Source organism: Antrostomus carolinensis, unplaced genomic scaffold, assembly GCF_000700745.2.
Source record: "Antrostomus carolinensis isolate BGI_N321 unplaced genomic scaffold, ASM70074v2 scaffold5950, whole genome shotgun sequence".
NCBI lineage: Eukaryota > Metazoa > Chordata > Aves > Caprimulgiformes > Caprimulgidae > Antrostomus > Antrostomus carolinensis.
In genome coordinates, this window is record NW_010288975.1 from 28,648 (window position 1) to 51,348 (window position 22,701).

The following is a 22,701-nucleotide window of genomic DNA, read 5'->3' on the forward strand; positions in this document are numbered from 1 at the left end:
CTTGAACTCTGACAGGCTTGGTGTCGTGACCACTTCCCCGGGGAGGCTGTTCCAGTGACCAACCACCCTCTCAGTAAAGATCCTTTTCCCAGTGTCAAATCTGAACTTCCCCTGATGCAGCTTCATTCTATTTCCTTGTGTCTTATCACTGGTCACCAGAGAGGGAAGATCAGCACCTCCCCTTCCACTGCCCCCCTTGAGGAAGTTGTAGACTGTGACTGGGTCACCCCTTAGTCTTCTCTTCATCAAACTGAACAGGCCAAATGATCTCAGCTGCTCCTCATAAGTCTTGCTCTTGAGATGTTTCACTGTGTCGATCACCCTCCTCTAAGAGTTTGATGTTCATCTTATATTGAGGTGCCCAAAACTGCACACAGTACCCAAGGTGGGGCCACACCAGTGCTGTGTGGAATGGGACAGAGAAATCCCTGACAGCTCGTGTGTCTCATGCTGCATTCTTCCCATGACTTTTGGAAGTAGAGGGATTCTTCTTTGTCCTTCTGTCCTGGTAATCCTTGTAGTCAGTGCTTGTACAGTCTGCCTTTGCTCTTGGGAGTAGAGTGCTTAGCAGCATTCCCAAGAGGCTTTCTGTCTGTCAGCTTCTCTCAAAACTGCCTTATTTCTCAAGGGTGCTTATACCTTGTTGGGCTGTTAGATCTTTTTTCCTCTTCTCTGCTTGTACCCTGTCCCTAGTGCATGGAGACGAGAAAGAATGGTGTAGGAGGGTAAGTTCTCATTAGTCCTTCCAACTTTGTCTTCTGTAGTCAGGCAAAAGCTAGCAATGGGGTGCTACTCTAGAGGCCCTCCCAGAAATTCCAGTACTTAATGGCTAGCTACATGTGAATCTAGATTGCTGTTTGGGTGAAAAAGCACCAACACCAGTGGGGACCCTTGGAGCCATAGCTTGCTGCAGAAACCATGCAGTGCAAGCTGGCTTCTCTGTCACCTGGAAGGGTCTGCATCTGGCAGCACAGCTGCCCCTGTGGAGAGGGGCTGGAAAAATTTTTGCAGCTTCTTCAGGTAATAGACATCTGCCATAAGGATTCAGTATCATTCTCCCTCTCTGCTCGTTAGGCCTCCTCTCTTTCATTTCTATCACCTCTGCCTCTGTCTTTCATAACTTATTTACATGATATGCTTCACCTTTACGTGTCCTATCTATCCTTCATGTTTCCATAGCAACTCAGACTCTTGCTGAATCCGAAAGCTCAGAACCACCAAGTGAGTAGATGGGAACTGCTCCCCTTTGGTCTGGAGTGCTATTTGTTATGCTGTAGCCCTTCTGTCAAGGGAATTAAAATGCTCTACTGCGTTATTTTGATGTCTGTTAACCAACAATCTGGCATTATATGTTGTGTGAGCATGTAGCTGTTAAGAACCCAGCATGCTACCACTCTTCCTCTTCTTCCTGTCATCCTACCAAGCATGCAGTAAAAACTGGAAATACAAGATTTAGAAGAAACATGGAGGGGGAGAAAGAAGGGGGGAAAATTGAAATTTAAATGATTGTTTCCAAAAGGAGTGTTTTCCTTTCACGTTTTCTATTAGTCAATTTAGTATTAAAGCTGCTTATGCAAAAGGGATGTGGTCTAAATAACCTTCTTGGTACCCTGCCTTACTCTATTTTCTGTGAATTTGGGGAGATACAGTTGATATTACAATTATGCATTGTGGATGTTGAAAGAAGATGCAAATGAGGAGGTAGAATATCTTACCAGAGAGAGGACTGTGGGGAGAGGGAGCATTGTCCCATCCCATCTTACCGATGTACTGCCTGCATTAAAAGAAGTCTAAGACTTCACAAGAAGTCCGTATCTGAAATGCAGATTGGATTCAGATTCCCTCAGTTCTTGCTCAGTACCTTGTTGGTTAGATAGCCATTTCTAGTGAGGCTGAGCCAGGTAGACAGCTGTGTCCATGCTAGATCTTAGTAATCTAAGAAACAAAAATAGCTATAACTTGCATTAGTTGATTTGTACATAAATGAAATGCCTGGTTTAGATTAGCTGGTAAGAGTTCAGTGACACACCTTCCTGATACTGAGTGGATGTATCAGATGTGTGATTTTAATCCCTATTTGTAGGAGATTTATAGCCACAATCACATGGCAATATGAATGCCAAGCAAGTATTTGCAACACAGTCCTGGAAGACGAAGAAAAACACTTAAGGAGGACATGGGTTTCCGTGGTGCATATGTGTGTTGTGAACAACTAATCATTTCTCCAAAGCCAAATGCTTTTCTTTTGATTTTCAATAATGAAATGTATGTGTTTCTGTGAATGTGGTCTTTAAGTTAAAGGCCTGTGTGTTTTACCTGTAGTGGGTTAGAAATGGTGCTTCACTTCTCAATGGAAAATACTAAAAGCATGGTGTATGTGATTATTTGGGGATTTGGGGTGGCGGGAGAGGGTAGTACAGCTCCTCTAGAACTGTCAAAGGAATTTAAAAAAAAAATGTTACAGCATTTATGACTGCAACATTCCATAGTCTGACACACCACATGAAATGTGCTCTTATCTGCCAGCGGTCACAATGAACACTTTCCTTCATGCAGCATTTTTCACATGTACAACGTGCCAAATTCCTGATGCATCTGAAGGGGTAGTGGTTCTGTGTTGCTGAACAGAACAGTTGATTCGAATCAGACTTGGAGGCTGGGGTGGAGAAGGCAAAGGGCGGGGGAAAGGTGGCAACCAGCAAGTCTACTAATAATCTTTTATTTTATTTCTTAGGAGGCAGAGACTCCATTATGGCTGTTCATACGTGGGGCTAGGAGATAGCTTCACTCGTGAGGGAAAAATGTTGTATTAATGTTTTGCAGAACATTCTTTGTTCCTTAAAAAGAATGAGTATTTTTACCCAGAAAAGATACTGAGAGCTAGTTCATGATAAATGTTTATTTTCCACACTTTTTTTGGTTGGGGAGAGGAATGTGTGTGTGTGTTTGTTGGGGGTGGGAGTGTGTTTCTTGAGGGGGGAGATGTTGGGGTTTTTTTAAGGGTAAAAGTTTCCATTTTCATCTACACTGAAGTTCAGGCTCTTGTACTGAGCAGAAGCAGAGCTGACCTCTCACTGCCTCATTGTGATTTGTGTACATAGCTAATTTATGCAAGTAGCAGACACATTTATTTTGTATGCTAAGTTGTTCTGCAGCATGTGAATATGCTACATGCAACAGTGAAAAGAGCATTGTCACAAGGCAGGTGCTCTTACAACTTTGCATTGTTTAGTTACTGATAATGCTGCTGAATGATCTTGTGTCTTACCCCAACCTAACCCCAGTGGTTAAATGAATGAAGCCAAAAGCAATTGAAACCGACAGCTGCTTTACTTTCCCTTTAACTCATTCCAGATTTACCAGGAAGTAAGTACAGATGTGTATATTCTCTGCCTGTATATTCACTGCCTGTGTCCAGCCAGAGTCCAAGAGCTACCATTGCAGTGCCTCAAGGCCAGCAGTGCTGAGTTCCCTGCAGCCAAAGGAATTTAATGTTCAGAGACAACTCTAAGATCTAGTTGGCTATGGAGTTAGGGAGAAGCATTTTTACAGAACAGACAAAACTGTATCTCTTTTTAAAAATAGGATCTGCAAGTAAGCTGGTCAATGGTCCATATCTCTTTAACAAGCTCTGATAATATTTTTATCAGGTTCTTTGGTCCAGTCCTCCTGAGAGAGCAGACTATGAAAGCCCTTTTGTTTTCAGATTCACATCACTACTGCCTGGGAATAGAAACCTGTGTGTACCAGGGTCTTGTTCCTCTTGCAAGCTCCAAGACAATCAGTGTTTGACTACCTGAGTTTTACCCGTGACAAGAGGATGAATTTCAAGATTTTAAGCTAAAGACAGTATTTCCAAATGTCTTCTGTGCCTGGAAGCCTCATGCAAAGTAGCTTTTGATTATATTCATGCTGATAATTTTGCCCTTGATCTTTAATTAAAGTTTTCTCTCTGGAGGAAGTGATCTCAAAGGCAACCTCTCTCGCCTGTTTTTAAATCTGATGTTATATTAAGTTTACTGGGGATTTTCTCATGAGCAGAAGACAGCGAATGCCTTTCCAGGCAATCTCACAGTAACTCTTAAAATTCCCTGCTTTATGGTCACCTGCCTAGAGTTCCATGAGTCTATGTTTATAACTAGAGACAATGGATTGAAAGCTTAGATGTAACAAATCAATTTTATGTTTTGCACTATCAGTTCTTTCCCCAGTAATGGTATGCCCTTAGTCTTGTCAGATACAAGCACCGAAAAGGGTTTAATTCTCTTTACAGCAAATTAACAGGGAAGTACCAGCGCACTGTGAAGTAGCCTCATTAAGATGAGACAGAGGAACGATCATGAAAAATGCAAGTTATAAAGTAGATAGTAATTTAGGAAGGGAAACGGAGCATGGAGTTTGTGGTCATACAGTCTGTGCACTTTTTCATCTCTTCCAGGAGTCTCTGTCTTCCCTGTGCCATCTATGTCATTAATTTTCAGTGCAGAGCACTTCATTCCTCTCCTCATTGACAGCAAAACCCCTTGCATATGTGAAGTCATCATGTCATTCATTGTACGTGACTCATGCCACTCCTTGAATCTTCAGGCTGAGTGGGTTGGATGGAGCTTAAGCACTCTGAGAGATAATTGTCAGTCTGACCAAATTCTGGTTGCAGCTCTTGGAAGGAAGATCGGTCCTTTGTCTCTTTTTCAGTTATTATTGTTGGTATTTAGGAAGACATTTGTTTCTGCAGAGGGGAGAATACATCGCTATGAAACGCCAAGGTTTGTCTTCACTGAACTGCGTGGGCTGTGATTTTGACCATTTTACCTCTGCTGCCTGGACTGATTCTGAATAACAATGTATTCCCTTTTTTCTTTCCAACAGTCTTGTGGATTCCTTCAGCTGTCCAAGTTCTGGTGCACACTCTACAATAATTTTTGTTTCTTCTTTGACTGGGTGTTAATAAGCAGTGATGTGGCTGTGCCTAACACTCACAAAGTCGTAACTCAGTGCTTTCTATGGTTTAATATTCTTATATTTCCAGGTGATTTTACTGTCTCCCCAGTGTTTCTGATATATACTGGCTAATTTAATTTTGTTTCAGTTTTATTTAGTCTGTAATTCTGTTGTTGATTTTTCCCTTGCCCATTGTTTACATCAGTTTTTTAATTTTTTTGTATTTTCCATGTGACCTCCTCCACTTTCCTTTCAACCAATCATGTGCGTGCGTATCATGTGCCTTTGTCATGTGGCTTGCATGGTGCTGATGATGTCGTCCACGCTGGTGAACAGAAGGTAAAATACTTTGTTGTGATTGGTTGCCTAGATTTGGGGTGAGGATTCCCCTCTGGTCAGTGACCAGGGATCTCCAAATTCCATCACTCCAAAATCCTACAAGCCTTTTGGAGAAGTTACTCGCCGCTGTCTGCATGTGAAGAGCTCAACTTCAGACTTACACACTGAGTCTGAGAAACCCTGGAAGGGGGGGAGGGTGGAACCAAAAACCAAAACCAACCAAACAAAAAACATCACCAAAAAAAAAAAAAAACCAAGACAAAAATCACTTGGCTCAGTCATTTGCTTCTTTCACGATCAGAATCCAGCAGTCAGCATCCTAGTAAGGGTCTAGAACTCTCTCTGACATTAACACCAATGGCAAAAATCCATTTGCCTTTCAGGGTACCAGTGTGCCAACTACTGACTGCTAGTTGATGGGAGATTGTGGGTAAGATGCTCAGATAATGTGAACACCATATCTTGTGTTGCTTTAGGAACATTTTGACCCTATACAGTATACATTTATATAGATTTTTATGTATATATGCACACACATATTTGCACTATACATATTTAGTAGCCTATCAAAAGGATCCTAAATTCCCTGTCTCTGAAATTTAGTTATTGATAAGCATGTCACATTATGATTTAAGAAAGCAATCTTTTGTCATGAGTAAAACTTAAACGTAGCTAGAGTGGGAACTATGTTTTTATGAAGTGGTGTGTATATAGGCATACACAGAGTACATGATGGGAGCTAGACTTCGTCCAATGTGCCTCAGAAGTACTATTGCACCTTTCTTGCCAGAGCACCTCGTTCCTCCCACACAGTATCTCGGAGCCTAGCAAGGGACTTAAGCTGAACTCAGTTACCAGCAACGGTTACAGTGGCTGGTGATCTCCATGAGATCAAGAGGCAAATGACTGACCCTTGCAGCTTGTGGAGATGAAACCAGTCTCCAAGTAAAGTGTGTGGTAGTGAATATTTCTGCAATATTGTTACAGCTTCACTTAATACTCTGTGCATAATCTAAAGGAGAGGAGGGAGGGAAACTCCTGCTGTTCTGTTTCCCCAACTAAACCAATAATTTTGAAAACCAGCAAGCAATTGGCTTTTTTCAATCTATGAATTCTGAAATCAACTTTATTGTCTTGGACCACCACCAGGAAAGGATTTAGGCTGGGATTGGCCAGGAAGCAAAACTAACACCAGTAACCTTCCCACATGACTGCATGCATGGAAGCAGCCCCTCTTCCCCTAGTCTTTTCCCTCTCTGATTGAAATCCAGGAGGATTGAAGACTTGGTTGTCTTGTTTTTGCATGTTGTTCTGTTTTTGTTCCTTATTTTTGACTGTTGATGTTTGCTTCTCTCTTGTGCATTCTGAAGACTCCCTACCTATTCTTTCTCACCCATGTATATTTATCACTCATGGAGACTTCCCATAGGTATGGCTGATGTTTGTTTCAGATTTTGACGCTGGAGGTCACAGTCTAGTCCTATTTACATGATGGTCAAAGATTGCAGAAATCAGCTGCTTCCTTGTTCACGTGTTTCAGAAATTATCATAGATTGCAGTTGTATTTTCTAAGCACAGCAAGGATGCAGGATCTTTCTTCAGTGCCAGCTGGGCAAGGATTTAAGCTCATAGTCTAAAGCACTGCAGATGTCTAGTAACCAATTTGAGCTGCTTTTCAAAGGTGGGCAGAAGGAACAGATATGATGGGAGCAGAGAAGAGATGTGATAAAAGGTTCTTGTCATCTGCACTCCTCTCACTTCTGGGGTCCAGCATGCATTCAGTGCCCCGTGACTAGGGAAAAGTTTGTGCTGCTTTTTCATTTTCTCTTCTCTCCCCCCCTCAAGTTTTCGCTGCAGCTGTGGTGCTCTCTGAAAACCAGATCATTAAAAACAGTTAGCTGCTTCTGAAATCCAACTACATCAGACTAGTATTAGGTTGAATATAAATTGAGCAATGGTGAAAGGATACCAGGAAACATTTACTGCTTCCCTGCAGCTGGAGATTTTTGGTGTTAATAGCTTAGCAGCAGTGGATAAAAAAAGTGGTCAAGTTCTAATGAAGTATGTAGGGTGGCTGAAACCTGTAAACTTTACGTCTTTGAGCAAAATCCATCTCATTTCATAGGGAGAGCAAAGCCTAGAGGTGAAAAATTAGGTTATTTGTCTTGCCCTCCAGAGAGCTCCTCTTGCATTATTTGATACTCTCGTTTCTGGGCTGAATAAGGTGCCATCTGGCTCAGACATAATCACTCAGCATTGTTGCACCACAGAGTGAAAGCGTAAGATCCTGCATCCCTCCTTCTGCAGCAGAGTGAATTCTGAGCAGATAGGTGTTTGTAAAATGATTATACAGAGGAAATCTGGCATGCTTGGAGCTGTCAGCTCTCAATAAACCAAGTAGCAGCATCGCAAGGGGGATTCTTTAAGGATCCCACATTTTATGGGTGGAATAGGCAGATTTCTGCAATATGTCCAGTCAGCTCAGTGTAAACGTGAGCTCCCCAGGTATGTAGCACACCATTATAATGCACTTTTGCTTTTCAGCCCCCATCCAGTAGGGAGGATGCATGTTCTGTGAGCATGAGTTTCTTCTCTAACCTTCTGATGACAGTCTTTTCTCTTCAGCTACTGACACTTTAACTCATTATAGGGATGCTGATTCTGCTGGACTAAACGTTTCCCACTAAACTTCTTCCTCCTTTGTTTGAAACTACACACTAACCCATTTTTAATTTTTCAGCTCTGTATCTGGATTACATCTGCCTGCTTAAGATAAATTAAATGCTATGTATTTACGTAGAGAAAACTAAACTGTTCTTCACCAGGGCTTGCACTGCTGTACCTGTTGAGTTTCAGCCATTAGGAGTGGTCCATATTCTATTTGAAGAGGATGTTTCTCAGAGCAGAAGTGTGTTTAAACTATTAAGGAAGGAAGGAATGGGGAGCTAGAAACTAGACAATTCCAAGTGAAGAAAAGTTTTAGCAGAGAGGGTCAATTAATCATTGGAATGGCTATGTTTAAGGTACAACAGCATCTCTGACACTTAAAATCTATCAAGAATGAGCATCTTTCCAAAGGATGTTCCTTCATGTTTTAGTCTTGGTGCTCAGTCACTGGAAACAATTTCTAGCCTGTGTTAGATAAGAGGTCAGATTCTGGAAGTACAGTGTTCCCTTGTCACTTCAAGATCTCTTATGACTAATTATCTCTCTGAGGTAAGGGTGGGAAATAGTACCAAGGAGATGTTGATCTTGTACTGTCTAGTTATCAGTGAAGCCATTCATCAAGTCTACCAGAAATATGGCAACAGTTAAGCATTGCTGCGTGTAAATGTTTCATCACTGTCAAGTGACTCAGTGTCCAGCAAAATAAGTAGCCATGATTGCCTCACCCCCATTTGTTACTGGGAGATAGTTTCTTGTGTGAAAAAAATGATAGAACAAGACATTTGCTTCTGGTTCCATTTAATTATGTCATGACACAAATATTGCAGTAATAGCTTTTCAACTGAGATCAACTCAATAGTCAAAACCAGTAACCTTACTGGTGATATTTTTGTTCTAGGATTGAAGAAAGAAAAAAATGTAGTTGCTTGGTTAATCTAATACTTTCAGTATGCCTCAGTGAGGTACTTCTGCTCATCTAGAACTCACTTGTTCCTGTTTAATTTTAAATCTGCAATGCACTGTATGCATTGAATGCTTTCAGCATGCACAATTCCAGGAGGAACATGGACTGGGGAGGGCTTTTCAAATACATAGCCTCAGTTAGTTGGCAGTAAAGGTAACACTCCCCCCTTTTTTTTCTATACAGTAGGTGGCAAATGTGGTCATCAGTTAAACACATCTCATATCCTTTCTGGAGTTGTGAATGGCCCTATACTGTGTGAATCAGGAGAACTCCAGAGGAGTGCACAGCACTTCTTGTAGCATGAACAGGAAAACCTCTTCCTGTGTGCCATCTGCTTCAAACCTCACTACGGGTCCATGCAAGGGCAGCTCCGTGGTCACATTGAAAGAACCTTTGTGTTTTCAATGTACAGTCACTGAAAAACCGGTCACAGGGTAGAATACAGCTCTTGAGTGTCCAGCTCATATCGTGGGAGTCTTGTAATGGAGATAGAGGCAGAGAGGGGCAAGGATTTGGAAAAGAAAAATACAGCATGGGAAAAATTAGCATTCCCTCTTCACATCTTTAAGAGAAGTTATTATGTTGTGAAACACAAATGTCTGTGTCACATCAGAGCTCTGTGTATCTATAGTTTGTAATTACCTTCTTGAAACAGTTGGTATGTTAGACAGAATATGTGTTAGCCTGCAAGGAAATTGAATTAATCTTAAATTACTGTTTCAGTCTAGATCTTTCAGTGTTCTCATTGATGTTTCGCAAACAAAATGTGTTTGAATTCTTTCTTTGGAAGGGAATGGGGAGGGAAAAGGGCTTCAAATTACTCCTGAAGATCAACTTTGAAAGATATTGGAAGATTAACCTTTCTCTGGCCAGTCAGAAATGCACATGCTCTCCATTAGTAGCTGAATACAAATCTGGACAGAATAGATTTAGAATTGAGAGTGGGTTTGGGCTTGAAAGAAGCTCCTGTAAATTCCCATGACTGATGTTATCTTTCAGAGTTGATCTTAATGCAACTGCTGGCTTATTATTTTCACTTTTAGTGTACTGCAACAGACTAAATCTTTTAAAAAGTTTTATTCTAGGCAACAGGCTGAGCTTTTAAAAAGTCACAAGTGTTACTTCAGTGTTCTGGTTTTGTTCTCATTTGGTTGCATTCAGGCTCTGAAGCCATGAATGTTTCAGAGTTTTAGTGTTGTTCTCTTGGGGATACGTTCAGAATTGGATCATCTTTTATTTGCGTTTCACCACACTTTCCTGTATCTGTAAGTATGTGTTCCAGGAAGTCCATTATCCAAACCACAAGTGACACTGCAAGTAAAGACAGAGGTGCTTTAGCAGAACTGTAGATCACTTTGAGCTAGAACGGTGTGCGCTCAGCATTAGCAAACCTGTGCAAACGTTTGGGGCTGCAAGTGTTTGGGAAGTGTATTTAGATTGAAGGTGCACAGCAAAACGCAGGATGTGCCTTGTCTGTTGCATTCTCTGTACATACATTTCCTGTAGTCAGCCCTAAATAACTTCAGAAATGCATAAAATGTGCTTACCTGTGGTTAAACAGAGGTGTAGGAATTTTTTTGCTTTGTAACATTCAACTGGTTTAATTGTTATATAAAATACCTGTAAGAATTAGGACCCTGTAATGGGACCAGCCAGCAGAGTGTAATTAATCTCAGGAATTTGCTGGGATTGCCAGCTGCAGCTGATTTGTAAGTTTTAACTTACAAATAATTGCAGTGTTGGTTTTCCTCAAATTACACATAAATAAATTGGGCAGAATAGCTTCCCAAGAACAGCAGCTGAAATGGTCAAGCGTTCTTCAGAAACTTTTAAGCCCAGAATAAATGGCTTAGGCACTTAGACTAAATAGCAGAGCTGATACTAAAGAAGTTAGCAAGTACTGTATAAAATGACCTAGCAAGTGTCAGCAAGATTTATGATAAATTTTGTCAAGTCTTACTGACTTTGACAAGCATTTAAACTCTTGGGACGCTTCAGGGTTGTAGAAATGATAGCTCTATCTCCAGTCTCAGATGAACATTGGCACAGAGGAACCTAAGCCTTTCTTGCCTTTGCATGAAATGGAGCAATGCAAGCATCCAGACACTGCCAGAAAAATAGCAGGATCTGAGCTCTCTTGTGGTCTGTGCCACTTCTGAAGAGAGACACCAGTGCTTTCCTGTCTCAACTACTTTGATACTTATGTTGTTGGGGACAGGGGGTTATTCGATTGTTGGATTTCTTTTTCCACAAAAACAAATAAATAGGGAATAATGCCTCTTGCGTAGTAAATTGACAGGCTGACAGAGCACTTTGGAAACAATTGATCCCTGAGGTAATATGAAAGCAGAAGGAGAAAGCATGTCTCTTGAGCAATTTGCTGCAGTTTTTCTGAAGGCGGGACAGAGGGAGGAGGAGCGTGGAAATGTGTAATCGGATTATCTGTGGATTTGACTTTTGTTAGGAGAGGTGTTATAGTAAAGGTGCAAGAAGAAAGTACTTGAGCTTGGGATTGCTGCATCCTCTGCAGATTGTGTCTGCAGGTTATGGATGAATTGGCTAGAAAAAGCAGTTTTAAGAGCCATGGCTGTGAAAGGATGTGGCTGTAAATCAGTGTGCCCTGCAGAGGCAAATGACACTTCAGTTTTCTGCTGATGTCAGGGGTGCAAATTGAGAAATGATAGATTTTTATTTTAAAAATTATTATTACAGGAGAGTGAAGGGGTCTAGTTCTTTCCAGCTTGTATTCATTGAAATTAGTTCCACCAGTGCAAGCTGAGTGAAAGGACATGCTGTTGTGATTCAGTACCCTTTTTTCCACAGCCATGTAAGTGGGCACACCAGTGAATCTCTGGTCCAGCAACTCTAAAACCTAAACAACGTTTAAAGTGCGAGCACAGGTCTGTATGACAAGCATAGTGTCCCTTTCCAGTGATGCTCTTTACATCTACATTTCCCAGGAGCAGCCTGTCTGTTTGCCACATACCCTATCTTGACATTTTCCGGGTGTTTCACAGCAGCGTTTTACAACAAAAATAGCAAGGAACTGCTCGTTGCCCTAGGGTATTCTTGGGGAAGGGTGGGCTCTTTCTGGCTTAGCCTCTGACTCCATTCTGACACACAAAAATGGTAACTTGTATTGGTGAAAATGAAATACCATGCGCAAGAAATACTTGGGTCCTGCAAATATTTGTACCCTAGATGCACAGCGTCCTATGTGTCTGGGTCAGAGTGAGGCTGATACCCTGGCAGCTGAGTGTAACAAAGTATTTTTCTGATTTTGATGAGTACTTTTTCCCTAATGAATATTTTTATAATTAAATATAAATCCATTATTGTTTCAGGGGAACCTAGCGCACCCAAACTGGAAGGTCAGATGGGAGAAGATGGAAACTCCATTAAAGTGAACGTTATCAAGCAGGATGATGGTGGCTCCCCAATTAGACATTATCTGATCAAATACAAAGCTGTAAGTATGACTGACAACTCAAGCCTGATTTGTATTTAGCCTGTACAGTACTCAGGCTTCACAGCGTAGGCAGACAACCCTGAAGCTAAGGTCTTGTAGGTCGGCCAGCACAGAAACACATGCTAAGCAGGTGTGGTGGAAGCATATAGGGTATTAGACATGACATGTGCGGAAGCAACATACAAAATCTTTCATTTTCTTGCCTTTCACTTTGACTATGAGAGATTGCTTCTCCATACTGTCTTCTGTAGAACTGTAAGCATATGGTAATTCCATGCACTTAGTATTATTTCATTTCATAATCTTCTGGGATGGGATTGCCAGCAATGACTTAAATAGCTGGGGACCAGAGGTTCATAGTGTTAGAGCATTGATCACCTGCAGACGTGTATCTAATCATTGATTTCCACTGGTCATTGAAATTGCCGTATTTGATTGAGTAATGGGTGCTTCAGTACCAAATTGTTCTGCAGATGATTGAGTAAGACATTCGATGTGGTCAGTATAGATACAGTCAAAGTGAGAGATGCTGTTGGAAGCAGTTCCCCTTCAGGCCCAACTTAATCAGCTCTCATTGTAAATTACCCGGGATTGCAAAATACATAATTCTCTGAGCAAGCCATCTAGCCCTTGTCTTGGGAAAGAACATCTATGTAATGAGCAGCTAGTATTGTTGTGAGCTGGACACAGCCCTTGTTTTGAGTTCAGTGGTATTGATGTTTTTTCCTATGATAGGAAAATGAAAAAAACAAATTCCACGAAAAACCAACCAACCAAACAAACAAACCCCGACGACAACAACAAAGACCTCACCCAGTCAGAGAGATTGCTTAGCACATCCTTGAGGAACAGGACCTTGAGAGAGGGACAATGAGCACATGAAGCTCTTCAGGGCAGTAGAAAGAACGGCCAGAAGTTATTGCAGGTTTTTTCTATTGTCTGCACACTTTCTCAGCCTTAAGACACCTGGGGACAGCTTAGCTGTACCAGTGTGTTTGAGCTGAAATACGGAAGCTTTCCAGCTATTGAGAAACCAGGACACTTTCCCCACGACTGAGTCTGGCAGATGTGGTGCTGACATAATTCCAGTGTGGCTATTAGTAATCTTTTCCTTATGTGCTACAAATGAACAATCCTTAGAGTAAAGTCACAGAGCAAACTCTGCACTGCAGTCTAGAAATCCCAAGAGCGTTTGTTACCACCATCACTTTGTGCGTTTTAGGTTACTTAGAGGTTTTTAGAATGGGGAGAGTCTTTGGAATGTCAAAAGGACAATCTAGTATCCCAGAACCATAAATTCTAGCAGAGATAGAAAAGCCTGCTGGCACACTCCAGTCCCACAAAACTGTCTGTCTCAAGGCACCTTGGCAGGGGGGTTTTCAGATCCATCTGGGTGAAATGTGGATTCCCTGAAACTGGAGTAGGAATTATCAGAGTTACTAGTTGCATGCATCTTTTAAAATCTCTCTTAAATGGCGCAGAATAGAATGGTAGCGGTGAGCTAGGCCAGACCCCTGTTAAGAGGTAAATCTCTGTCTCTCATATGATTTAAATTTGATATGAAAAAACGCTCTTAAAGTTCTTTGCAGGGCAGAGACATACAGAAGTTGTAGCTTTTCCACTCTGAAATGGAAATAGTCTAGTGATGTGGCAAAGATGAGAGGAAGAACTGAAGGATTTTCTTCAGGTGTGGCAATGCTGCAGAAAACAGGATTCTGAGCAGGAAAGAGGCTGCTTCGGTATCTCTTGTCCTCTCCACTTAGAGCCAACAGCGCATGATGTTTTGCACCCCTGAAGCAGCTGAGGAGCGTGTGTTGGTGCAGAAACCTCCCCTTTTTTCCACTTGTTACTTCACCATTACGGTGTTCTCCAAGCTGACTACTAATGTTGTGCTGTGTGTTTTGCATCCCTGCCTGTCATCTCACTGCTCTGCAGAAGCATTCCTCAGAGTGGAAACCAGAGATCAGACTTCCATCTGGCAGTGACCACATCATGCTCAAGGCCCTGGACTGGAATGCGGAGTATGAGGTTTATGTGATAGCTGAAAACCAGCAAGGGAAGTCCAAACCAGCTCACTATGCTTTCCGAACTTCTGCTCAGCCTACTGTCATCCCAGGTACAGCAGTCATAAGCTTTATCATTGTTTTCTGCTGCCAATTAATGCAACAGTGCTGCGTCCTTTAATGTGCCTGAGTAACCCTGACAACTTGCTTGCTTAAAGCCATTATCACAATTGGTTACCCATCCGAAGCTTAGTTTTTGCCATGTACATACCTGTATGTAGTCCACGTTACAGTATGTACAGCATTAGCAGTGCACTGTTAGGAATGCTACGTGACAAATCCTTGTGTGTTTACAGGCAAGGCTGGCTTTTTGCATCAGGGTAACAGGATTGCCAGATGAGAAAAGCAGTGGATAGAAAATGCTATCTGAAACCCAGAAGCAGGTTTCCTGTTTGAAACTAAAGCAGAAGAGACCATTCAGATCCCTAGGGGGGGGATGCTTTCCACAATGCAGATTTCCCTCCCAAATCTGCCTTGGGCTTGCTTACTGCCTGTTCATCCATCCAGCTCAGCCTTTGGAGAGAGAAAAAGGCATAAGGAGTTTGCTAGCGGCCAAAAAGGGAGGAGTTGAAAATCTTTCTCTGAAGGTTTTTTATTAAATGAAATGGATATAAATTGCAGTAATCTTAAAACAGCACTGTTAGAATGTTGGGTAGGACATTAGGGAAAAGTAACTAAATAGCATTAGAATGCTGCTGGAAACTCTTGTTTCAGATAGACTGAACCTACTAGCATGCTTTAGAAGTGAGGTAGAAGCACAGATGCTAGGAAAAACAAGCAGACCCTTTAGTGGATATGCTAGGAATTTGGCAGTTCGGTGGAGGGTGTTGAAAGGACAGTTAGTATTTCTTTTCCACATAGGTAGTAGTAGTGTATGTTAGGGAAGGGGGGAAAAAAAGTTGGGGGAAAGAAAACACACAAGCAAAAACAGGAAACTGAAATTGCTGGACTACCTGTAAATTGAAGTTCTGATTGGTGAAAGGCGGATGGACAAACTTTAAAGCTGATGAGCCAGTCAAGATAAGTCCTCACTGCACAGCCAGAGTTAAGCAGCACATGCATGCCAAGATTGGTGCTGACAGTCCATGTTGAAGGGAGTGATTTGATTTCATTCTGTATTCTAAATTGTTAACTCAGTCTCATGTTTTTCTTCAGAACAACTAGAGAGTTTTCTTCAGTCTTTCTCTTGCACTGAGAATTCAATCTCTGGTCTGCCCTCACTGTGCCCACCACTCCCTTCCTGTCCGAAGAAAACAGCTGAGACCTTGTGCAGTTTGCGTGCTGAAACCCCACCTGATTAAGCCAGATAATGATGTTAAGTGTACAAATGAGTGACCTAGTTGGTTGGGGCTTGAAAAATGTGTATGGTAGGGAGGATGAGGATAGGGAGGAGGAGGGGAATGGGGCAGAAGGAGAGACTGGGATGTGTGTTTGAACAAGGCTGTAGTTTTGGGTGGAAGAACCCTGAGTAACTCATTAAGCAACTTACTCTCTGATTCGCATTTTCAACAGCTCTAATACTTACTACCTTCGTGTATTTGAAGGACAACTGTGACTGATGTGGCAGGGGAAAGTGAGGGTAATTTGGCAAACAGTGCCTTAAGGTCAGTTCAGAGCTGCACAGCCAAACACAGTGGGCTGGAAACAGCAGACAGTGGTTCCTTCGCGCTGTGATGTGTCTCCCCAGGGAAGGTTACAAGCGCTGGTCAGTCTTTTTGTTCCTCCACACGCCTTTGTGCGCGACCGTTGTTGCCTTCCTGTGCTGATAGTCTCTTTTAGCCTTTATTATATGCCCAATGGGACAACAAAGCTACCTGGGACAGCTGGGATGTCTTGCACAGGTGTATTAGCCAATTTTGAGAACGCCGTTGCCTTTGGAAAACACATTGCTTGTACTGTAGTCCGTGGCAATGGGAGGAGCGATGAGCCCAGATGCCACTGAACCCTTTAAATCCAACAGTGGCATGGGCAGGGACCTTCTAAAAACGGGGGAAACAAAAAACCTAGTTTGTTATCACAGGTGTAACTTCCTTGACTTCTCTGAAATTATTCCTCACATAGTATGGAAGCATAGGAGGTAAACAGGATTTAAGGCTGCTACTCAAATGTTGCACTTGGAAATGTCAGAAGCACTTTGAAAAGCTGTTGGTTTGGGTGCAAATTTGCTGCAGGATTGACCCAACAGATGGATGCAGTTGGTTCTCAGAATGTGCTGTGGTTCAGGGGCCAAGTGGAGCACTGTGCAGTGAAATTACTGCTGGCTATGCTGGATTGGTGATCGTTTCTCTAGGGTGGTTTTTTTTATTTTGTAGAGGACTGGTTTCTATTAGGCCTTCCAAGGTGTTCTCAGACCCTTTGGTTCTGTGAGCTGATCCCCAAACTAATAATGTTGAGTAAAGTATTTCTGGAAGGCAGGCTAAATTTTTCTGACATGCAGTCCACAGCCCGCCATTGCAATGAAGGCAAGTGTGCCAAGTTGCAGTAGGGAAGAGGCTGTGTATTCCTTTCCTTTAGCATCTCTTGTAATTTTCATGGCATTTAGCTTTTACATTTTGATTTCAAACTGAGCTACATAGGAGGAGTCTCTAATGTGGCATTTCTGTGCTTGACAGTAATAGCTAGGAATTTCCTGCAGACAAAATGTATGTTTATTATGTAGAGTCTTTTGTTACCATCATCTGTACAGTGTCCTTAAGTCCTCGGAAGGATAACAGTGTTATTTTCAGAAATAATTGCATTAGAGTAGCATCCTGAAGGCTAAATGGAAAGTCGGTCCTGTATGCTTGAGACCTTCTTGCTTCCCCAGGGTTTTAGTCACCTGGATCTGTTATTCAAGGCCTTGGCTTTGGGAGAAGGACTTGGACAGGCAGGTGGATTGTCTGCTACACAGAAGCTACTGTGGTTTTGTTCGGTTTGTTTTGCTTTTTTTTTTTTAAAGGCAACGTTGTCCTTTCAAATACCAGATAACCATTTCCTTGTGTTTCTCACCGAGCCTTCCATTCCATCATTTTTAATCTCATTTGCCTGCAAACCCCATAAACCCTGACTTGGACCCCGCTCTGCCGCTTTGGACATTGCTGAGCTTCTGAACCGGCCCTTTTGTCGGTGTGAATGTGCTAATGCTCTTCTTTAACCTTTAGCCATTTTAATTTACAAAATTAAATAAACCTTTGATTCTTATGTTTTCTATATTTATGACCTAATTTTTTTTATCTATTTTTCTCTCTTTTTCTCTTTCTTTCTTTTTCTTCCTCGTCCTTTCTTCCCTCCCCTCTCCCTTCTTCCCCTTACTCCTTTCCTATGTCTGTCGTCATACATGTCACCTTGGATCTCACGGGGAAACATCCACGCTTGCCACATGCACCAAATTTGTTTTTAAACAACCATGTTTTCCCCTCCTGGGAACCATTGTCTGGCACCTGCAGCGACCTTGGGAAGTCCATCAACGTCGTCCTCCTTTGTTTCATTGCTTCTTTCTGCAGTGACTCTGCTTTTGCTCTGTTAGAAACTTAAAATAAAATAAAGCAATATTTGCTTGAAAAGGCCTGAGTTGCCACCAAGGCGTGTAAGCAGATATCTTTGCTTCAGAGGATCATGTCAGTTCAGAAAAGCAAACAAACAAAAAAAACCCCACAAACACAGAACATTAAAAAAAAAAAAAAAGTTTCATTTGAAAGAGTCGGTGTTTTGTAACAAGGAAAAAAAGAGTTCAGCCAAGTTTTTTCTCTTTGACATTTTTTTTGTTATTCATAATGAATTTGCCCTTTTTAATGGATGTAAAGAAAAATATTTTTGTTGTTGTTTGCTCGCTGTTTTTCATCAAAGGAAGGTACAATATTGAAAGCCTTTTAAAATACTGCTTTTCACTGATTTCTCTGCACGCCTGGTGCTGATCGCCAGGGTATTGTGCAAAAGGTTTCTAAAGTCCCATCCACAAATGTAAACCCACAAACTATAAAAAGAGAAAGAAGATTTGTCAGAGATGATCCTACTGGTTGCTCAAATGTCTCTGTGGGCTTTTGCATGTGGTTTCAAATTTATGGCCGTTAGAAGGTTTTCCTGATGTGGTGGTTGGAATATAAACATCTCGTGGGAATTACACTGAAGAGATTTCTTTCTTTATGTGGTTGGATCCTTGCGACTTCATTGGCCCCTTGTGTGCAGTCAAATATCTCATGAACCGTAGTGGATCTGGGGCACAATACAGCCCACGAGCATATAAATTTGCAGTGGATGCTTGTCTTAATGTTGTTCTGGTTTTCCAGTACGGTATTATCAACTGCATATAGAGATCCCTTCTCTTGCCATTTTAACAGAAAATATTACCTTGGATCAAGTTACCTGACTGGCTAGATTATTATTATTATTATTACTGATCCTTAGTATGATTCATGAGTAACTGTGCATGTGACACTACCAGACAGGATTAATCCATCATGTAAATTGGTGCAGTATAATGCATCTTTGTTACCAAGTTCTGTGTACTGCATTTTATTGAACAACTTTCAGTTGACTTTTTTCTTTTCTCTTGTCCTTACTTAAAAAACAAACAAACAACAACCCCAACAACAACAACAAAGAAAACCCCGTGCCCCTCATGAATTGTCTTTGTGATGGGAAATCCATTTGACTCTGATGCTCTTCTAAAAATGAGTGTGTCTTTCCCTGTAGGTCTCTCTTTCTCTGTGAGTGGGCCTCAGGTTGCCAAGGATGAAATTGTTGACGTAGGTGTTGAACTGTCTGTACAGAATGTCTCCAATACTATCAGTTGTCTGGAATGGGATTAATCTTTCTAACAAAATTCTAATAGGGACAAACAAAAACCCTGCCATCAGTCTTGTCTAACTATGCGTTTTATGCTCTGCACATAAGCCTCTGCTGTGTTTATTCAGACCTTGTTCATTATGATTTGTGAACTGCTTTTCTATCTAAATTATAAATGAAAACTTTGTGCAGGTGTTGCACACAAAAGCATATGGATTTCTTTTTAAAAAACCCCTCACCTCCAGCATTTTAAAATATAGACATTTTGTTAGCTCTTTTGAGCGTACACCTTAGTGTTACTGAAGTACAGCAAGAGTAATCATGATACTAAAAAGTTGTGTGACCTTCCCCTGTAGCTAAATTTATTAAGTTTATTTGTAGATCTGCTATCACCTTGTATTGCAGGTTTCCCCTTGTCCACAGATGGAGGTTATTAGCTGAGGCTGAGATATATCTCACCCAATTCACAGTTACTAAAATTATCTTGCCTGAACTATAACTTTACATAGTGTTGCATGGAGAGAGAGCAGCACCTCTGGAGGCTGCTCATCCTGTTCAAGGAGAGATGCCTTCAGGCAGTGGAGCTGTCTTATGCTCTGAGGGGCCTCTTCTCCGTGGTGACTCGGCAAAGCCCAGACAAGTAGATGAGAGATCATTTACATGGCTGAAGTTACTTGAAATGAATCCCGTACTCAAGAGCAAACAGGAATCCAGTCAACGTGGAATGTTACACAAAAAGAGCTTCTGACCCTGTGTTTGTAAAAATTAAGGAGCATGACTGATACTTTTGCCACCAGTTTACGTGGGTTCCTAACATGTCAGATACTAGATGTAAGTCAGATCCTTGAGGTCTTGACAGTCAATGCTGGACAAGTTCCCAGGCCTTATTCTTGATGTAAATAAAATCTAATAAAATAAAATTGTAACAAGTTTGCAGAAAAGCTAGCTCTCTTTTCTGTGCTCAGAGATGAGACATAGATTCAGATCTGGCCAGAAGTTCAGACACTCTGATTTTCAAGCACACACCTGCAACCTTGCCGGACACATGTTCTATGGGAACGAGTCATACCTACAGGAAGGCTGGAACCTCAACCCTTAGAAAAGATGTTTCCCTGTGTGTGTGTGAGGAACTGCAGAGCCTCGTAGGATCTCACATGGCCCATGAGATTCCAGCAGGTGTACCCCCAGTTTGTTGTTAAGTCTCTACATGTTTTCACAGCTGTTTGTCAAAGCGTTACTTCGGCTGCCTTCATTTTACAGGAAGGCCTTGTTTGATAATCTTCTGCTCCACCGGGATCAGCCGCAATTGTCCACGCCTCCTAGTTTCTGCTAGATAAAAAGAGGTTTTTGAAGCTCTCCTGACTCTCGGAGCTGGTGGAGTGGAACGAGCAGCCAGTGGCACTGAGGGGTGTGCGTTGCAGTAGTGTAGAAGAAAGGCAGCTGTGGCTAGAGGTCAGGCTGAGGATCAGCAGTTCAGATTTACAGTCTGGTTTACTCCTGAAAAGAGGATCTTTGTGTAACTCTTTCTTTGCTTACAGTTTTTCCTTTTCATATGCTTATATTCCCCTTTTCAACCTTGGAACAGGAGTCAGTCATAGGAAAATGGCAGAGCTTGAAGCCAGGAGCAGAGCACTGAAGCCACACAGTGTTGGTGACAATCTAAAAGGAGTTCAGTAGTAGTTTAGGGAGATATCCATTGCCCTCTTGGAAGGAATGCTCCACAGACTGGTGTGTGTTTCTGCTACTGGGGAGCTAAGTTGTAAGCAAGCAGAAACTGTCGAGCCTAAATCTGTGGGGAAGCAGAAGCTATTGCCACTTGGAATAGAAGGTTACTCACACGTTGCTTTTCTCCACTGCAAATTGTGCAGAGTGTCTGAGAGAATGAGGTCTGTAAAATGTGGCATCCCTTGTTTGAAGGATACTTTAAAGTGTTTGCAAATTAAAGCTGTTAGCATCCACTGAGAACAAATAGCTTTTCTCCTCGGCTTTTTTTCTTTTTTCTTTTTTCTCCTTCTGATGCATGAAATGAATTTTTACTTGTTTTGTTTGTTCTTCTCTCTTTTGCCAGTTATTGTAGGACCTTTGAAATGCAGGGCATCGTATCTGCTTCTCTCTGTCCCTTTTTTGCCTCTTTCTCTGCCTGTGCCTGAACATTCTCTGCACACTCTAGCTGAGACCCCACTAGGAAGACACATCTGAGTGGTTCTGCTCTCTGACAGGGCAGATGTCTGTGCAGATTTGCAGAAAGTTAAATCGATGGGTCACTTTATTGTGCAGTGTAAAACAAGGGTGAGTAGAAAGGTCAGTCTTACAGGAAGCTCATTTTCGATTGAAAAAATAATTTGTAATTAATAAATTCTTTGCTTTAGAATTAAGGACTCAATAATTTATTTTTTTTTTACATTTTGTGTTTCCTTATTTAACCTGTGGAAGTATTCATCTTCTTAGTCCTGAGAATAGCAAAAGGGAATCAACAGAAAGCTGCTCATCAGGTTGAATGTCTGAATCAGGTCAGACATGTCCACTGTCTGTTTTCACGGTAGCCCTCACTGGTGGTACACATGTACTCTCATACACACAGTGTTAGCAGCTGATGCTCAACAACCTAACTGTTTATTTAGACACTTATTTAGTATAATGAAGTGTTACATGCCCCAGGAGACCCCTTTAGGGATATAAAGTGTCTAAATATTAGTTTGATTAAATACACCATAAACTTAGCTATAGGATGGGGTGAATAGTTCTTAAAGTATTTGTAGATCAGTTTAATTTAATCAAATGTGCCAGTCTCAGAAACTGAATAATACTGCATGCTTCCCACATTTTATAGCAACAGCAAAATTCTGTTACAAAATACATAAAGAAAAAAGAAATGCACCATCAGCAGCTCCAGGTTCATAGAGTCTTTAAGGATTCCTATATTATTCTTCCTTACTGCTAGTCTCTGAAAGATTTGGAATGTCAATTCCTGTCATGAATTAGAATTTATAGAACCAGACCTAGTAGAAGAGATTGGAAAATTACTGAAAACTGCAAAGCTTTCTTACTAGCCTAGAAAAAAAAACCTTGCAGGCAAATTACCTTGGCCCAGTTTGGTTGTCTGAAACATAAAATCTGAGAATAGCACAAAAACAAGGGCATTCCTCTGCAGATTTACCCTTACTCTCCCTGGCTCCTTCCTCTTCTTCCTGGCAGCCTTTCCTGCCTTAGCTGCTCGTGCTCCCTGGAGCAGAGCGGGCAGAGCAGGAAAGATAATGGTTTGGAAGGGAGAGAGAAACAAGGAGGGGAGACTTGGACCTGTGCAGTAGCTCCCCTTTGGCTGTTCAGAGAGAAAAGCGTTATTCTGTAGCTATCATAGTAGAAAATGGATCTTTGGGAACAGCAGTGCCTGGTGGTTTTTAGAACTTTGTGCAAAGGGTTCCACAATTTCAGGGCCAGTCAGTCTACTACCAGGTTACAGCAGTTCTTGCGGGCTGCTGTCCTGCAGCACTTCC

General features: G+C 41.7%; 1 protein-coding gene across 5 annotated transcripts in view; it reads left to right on the forward strand.

Annotated features, from left to right (window-relative positions):
* The window catches only part of NCAM1 (neural cell adhesion molecule 1), a 53,515-nt gene that overhangs the window by 23,998 nt on the left and 6,816 nt on the right, over window positions 1-22,701 (forward strand). For 2 of the 5 annotated variants that reach the window (XM_029085024.1, XM_029085029.1), the window contains 3 exons: window positions 2,409-2,411; window positions 12,256-12,380; window positions 14,319-14,496. In XM_029085024.1, coding sequence (XP_028940857.1) covers window positions 2,409-2,411; window positions 12,256-12,380; window positions 14,319-14,496 — 306 coding nt within the window. Of the gene's footprint in view, window positions 1-2,408; window positions 2,412-12,255; window positions 12,381-14,315; window positions 14,497-17,868; window positions 17,949-22,701 lie in introns of those variants that run through there. The other 3 variants (XM_029085032.1, XM_029085021.1, XM_029085019.1) reach the window with 3 other exon arrangements.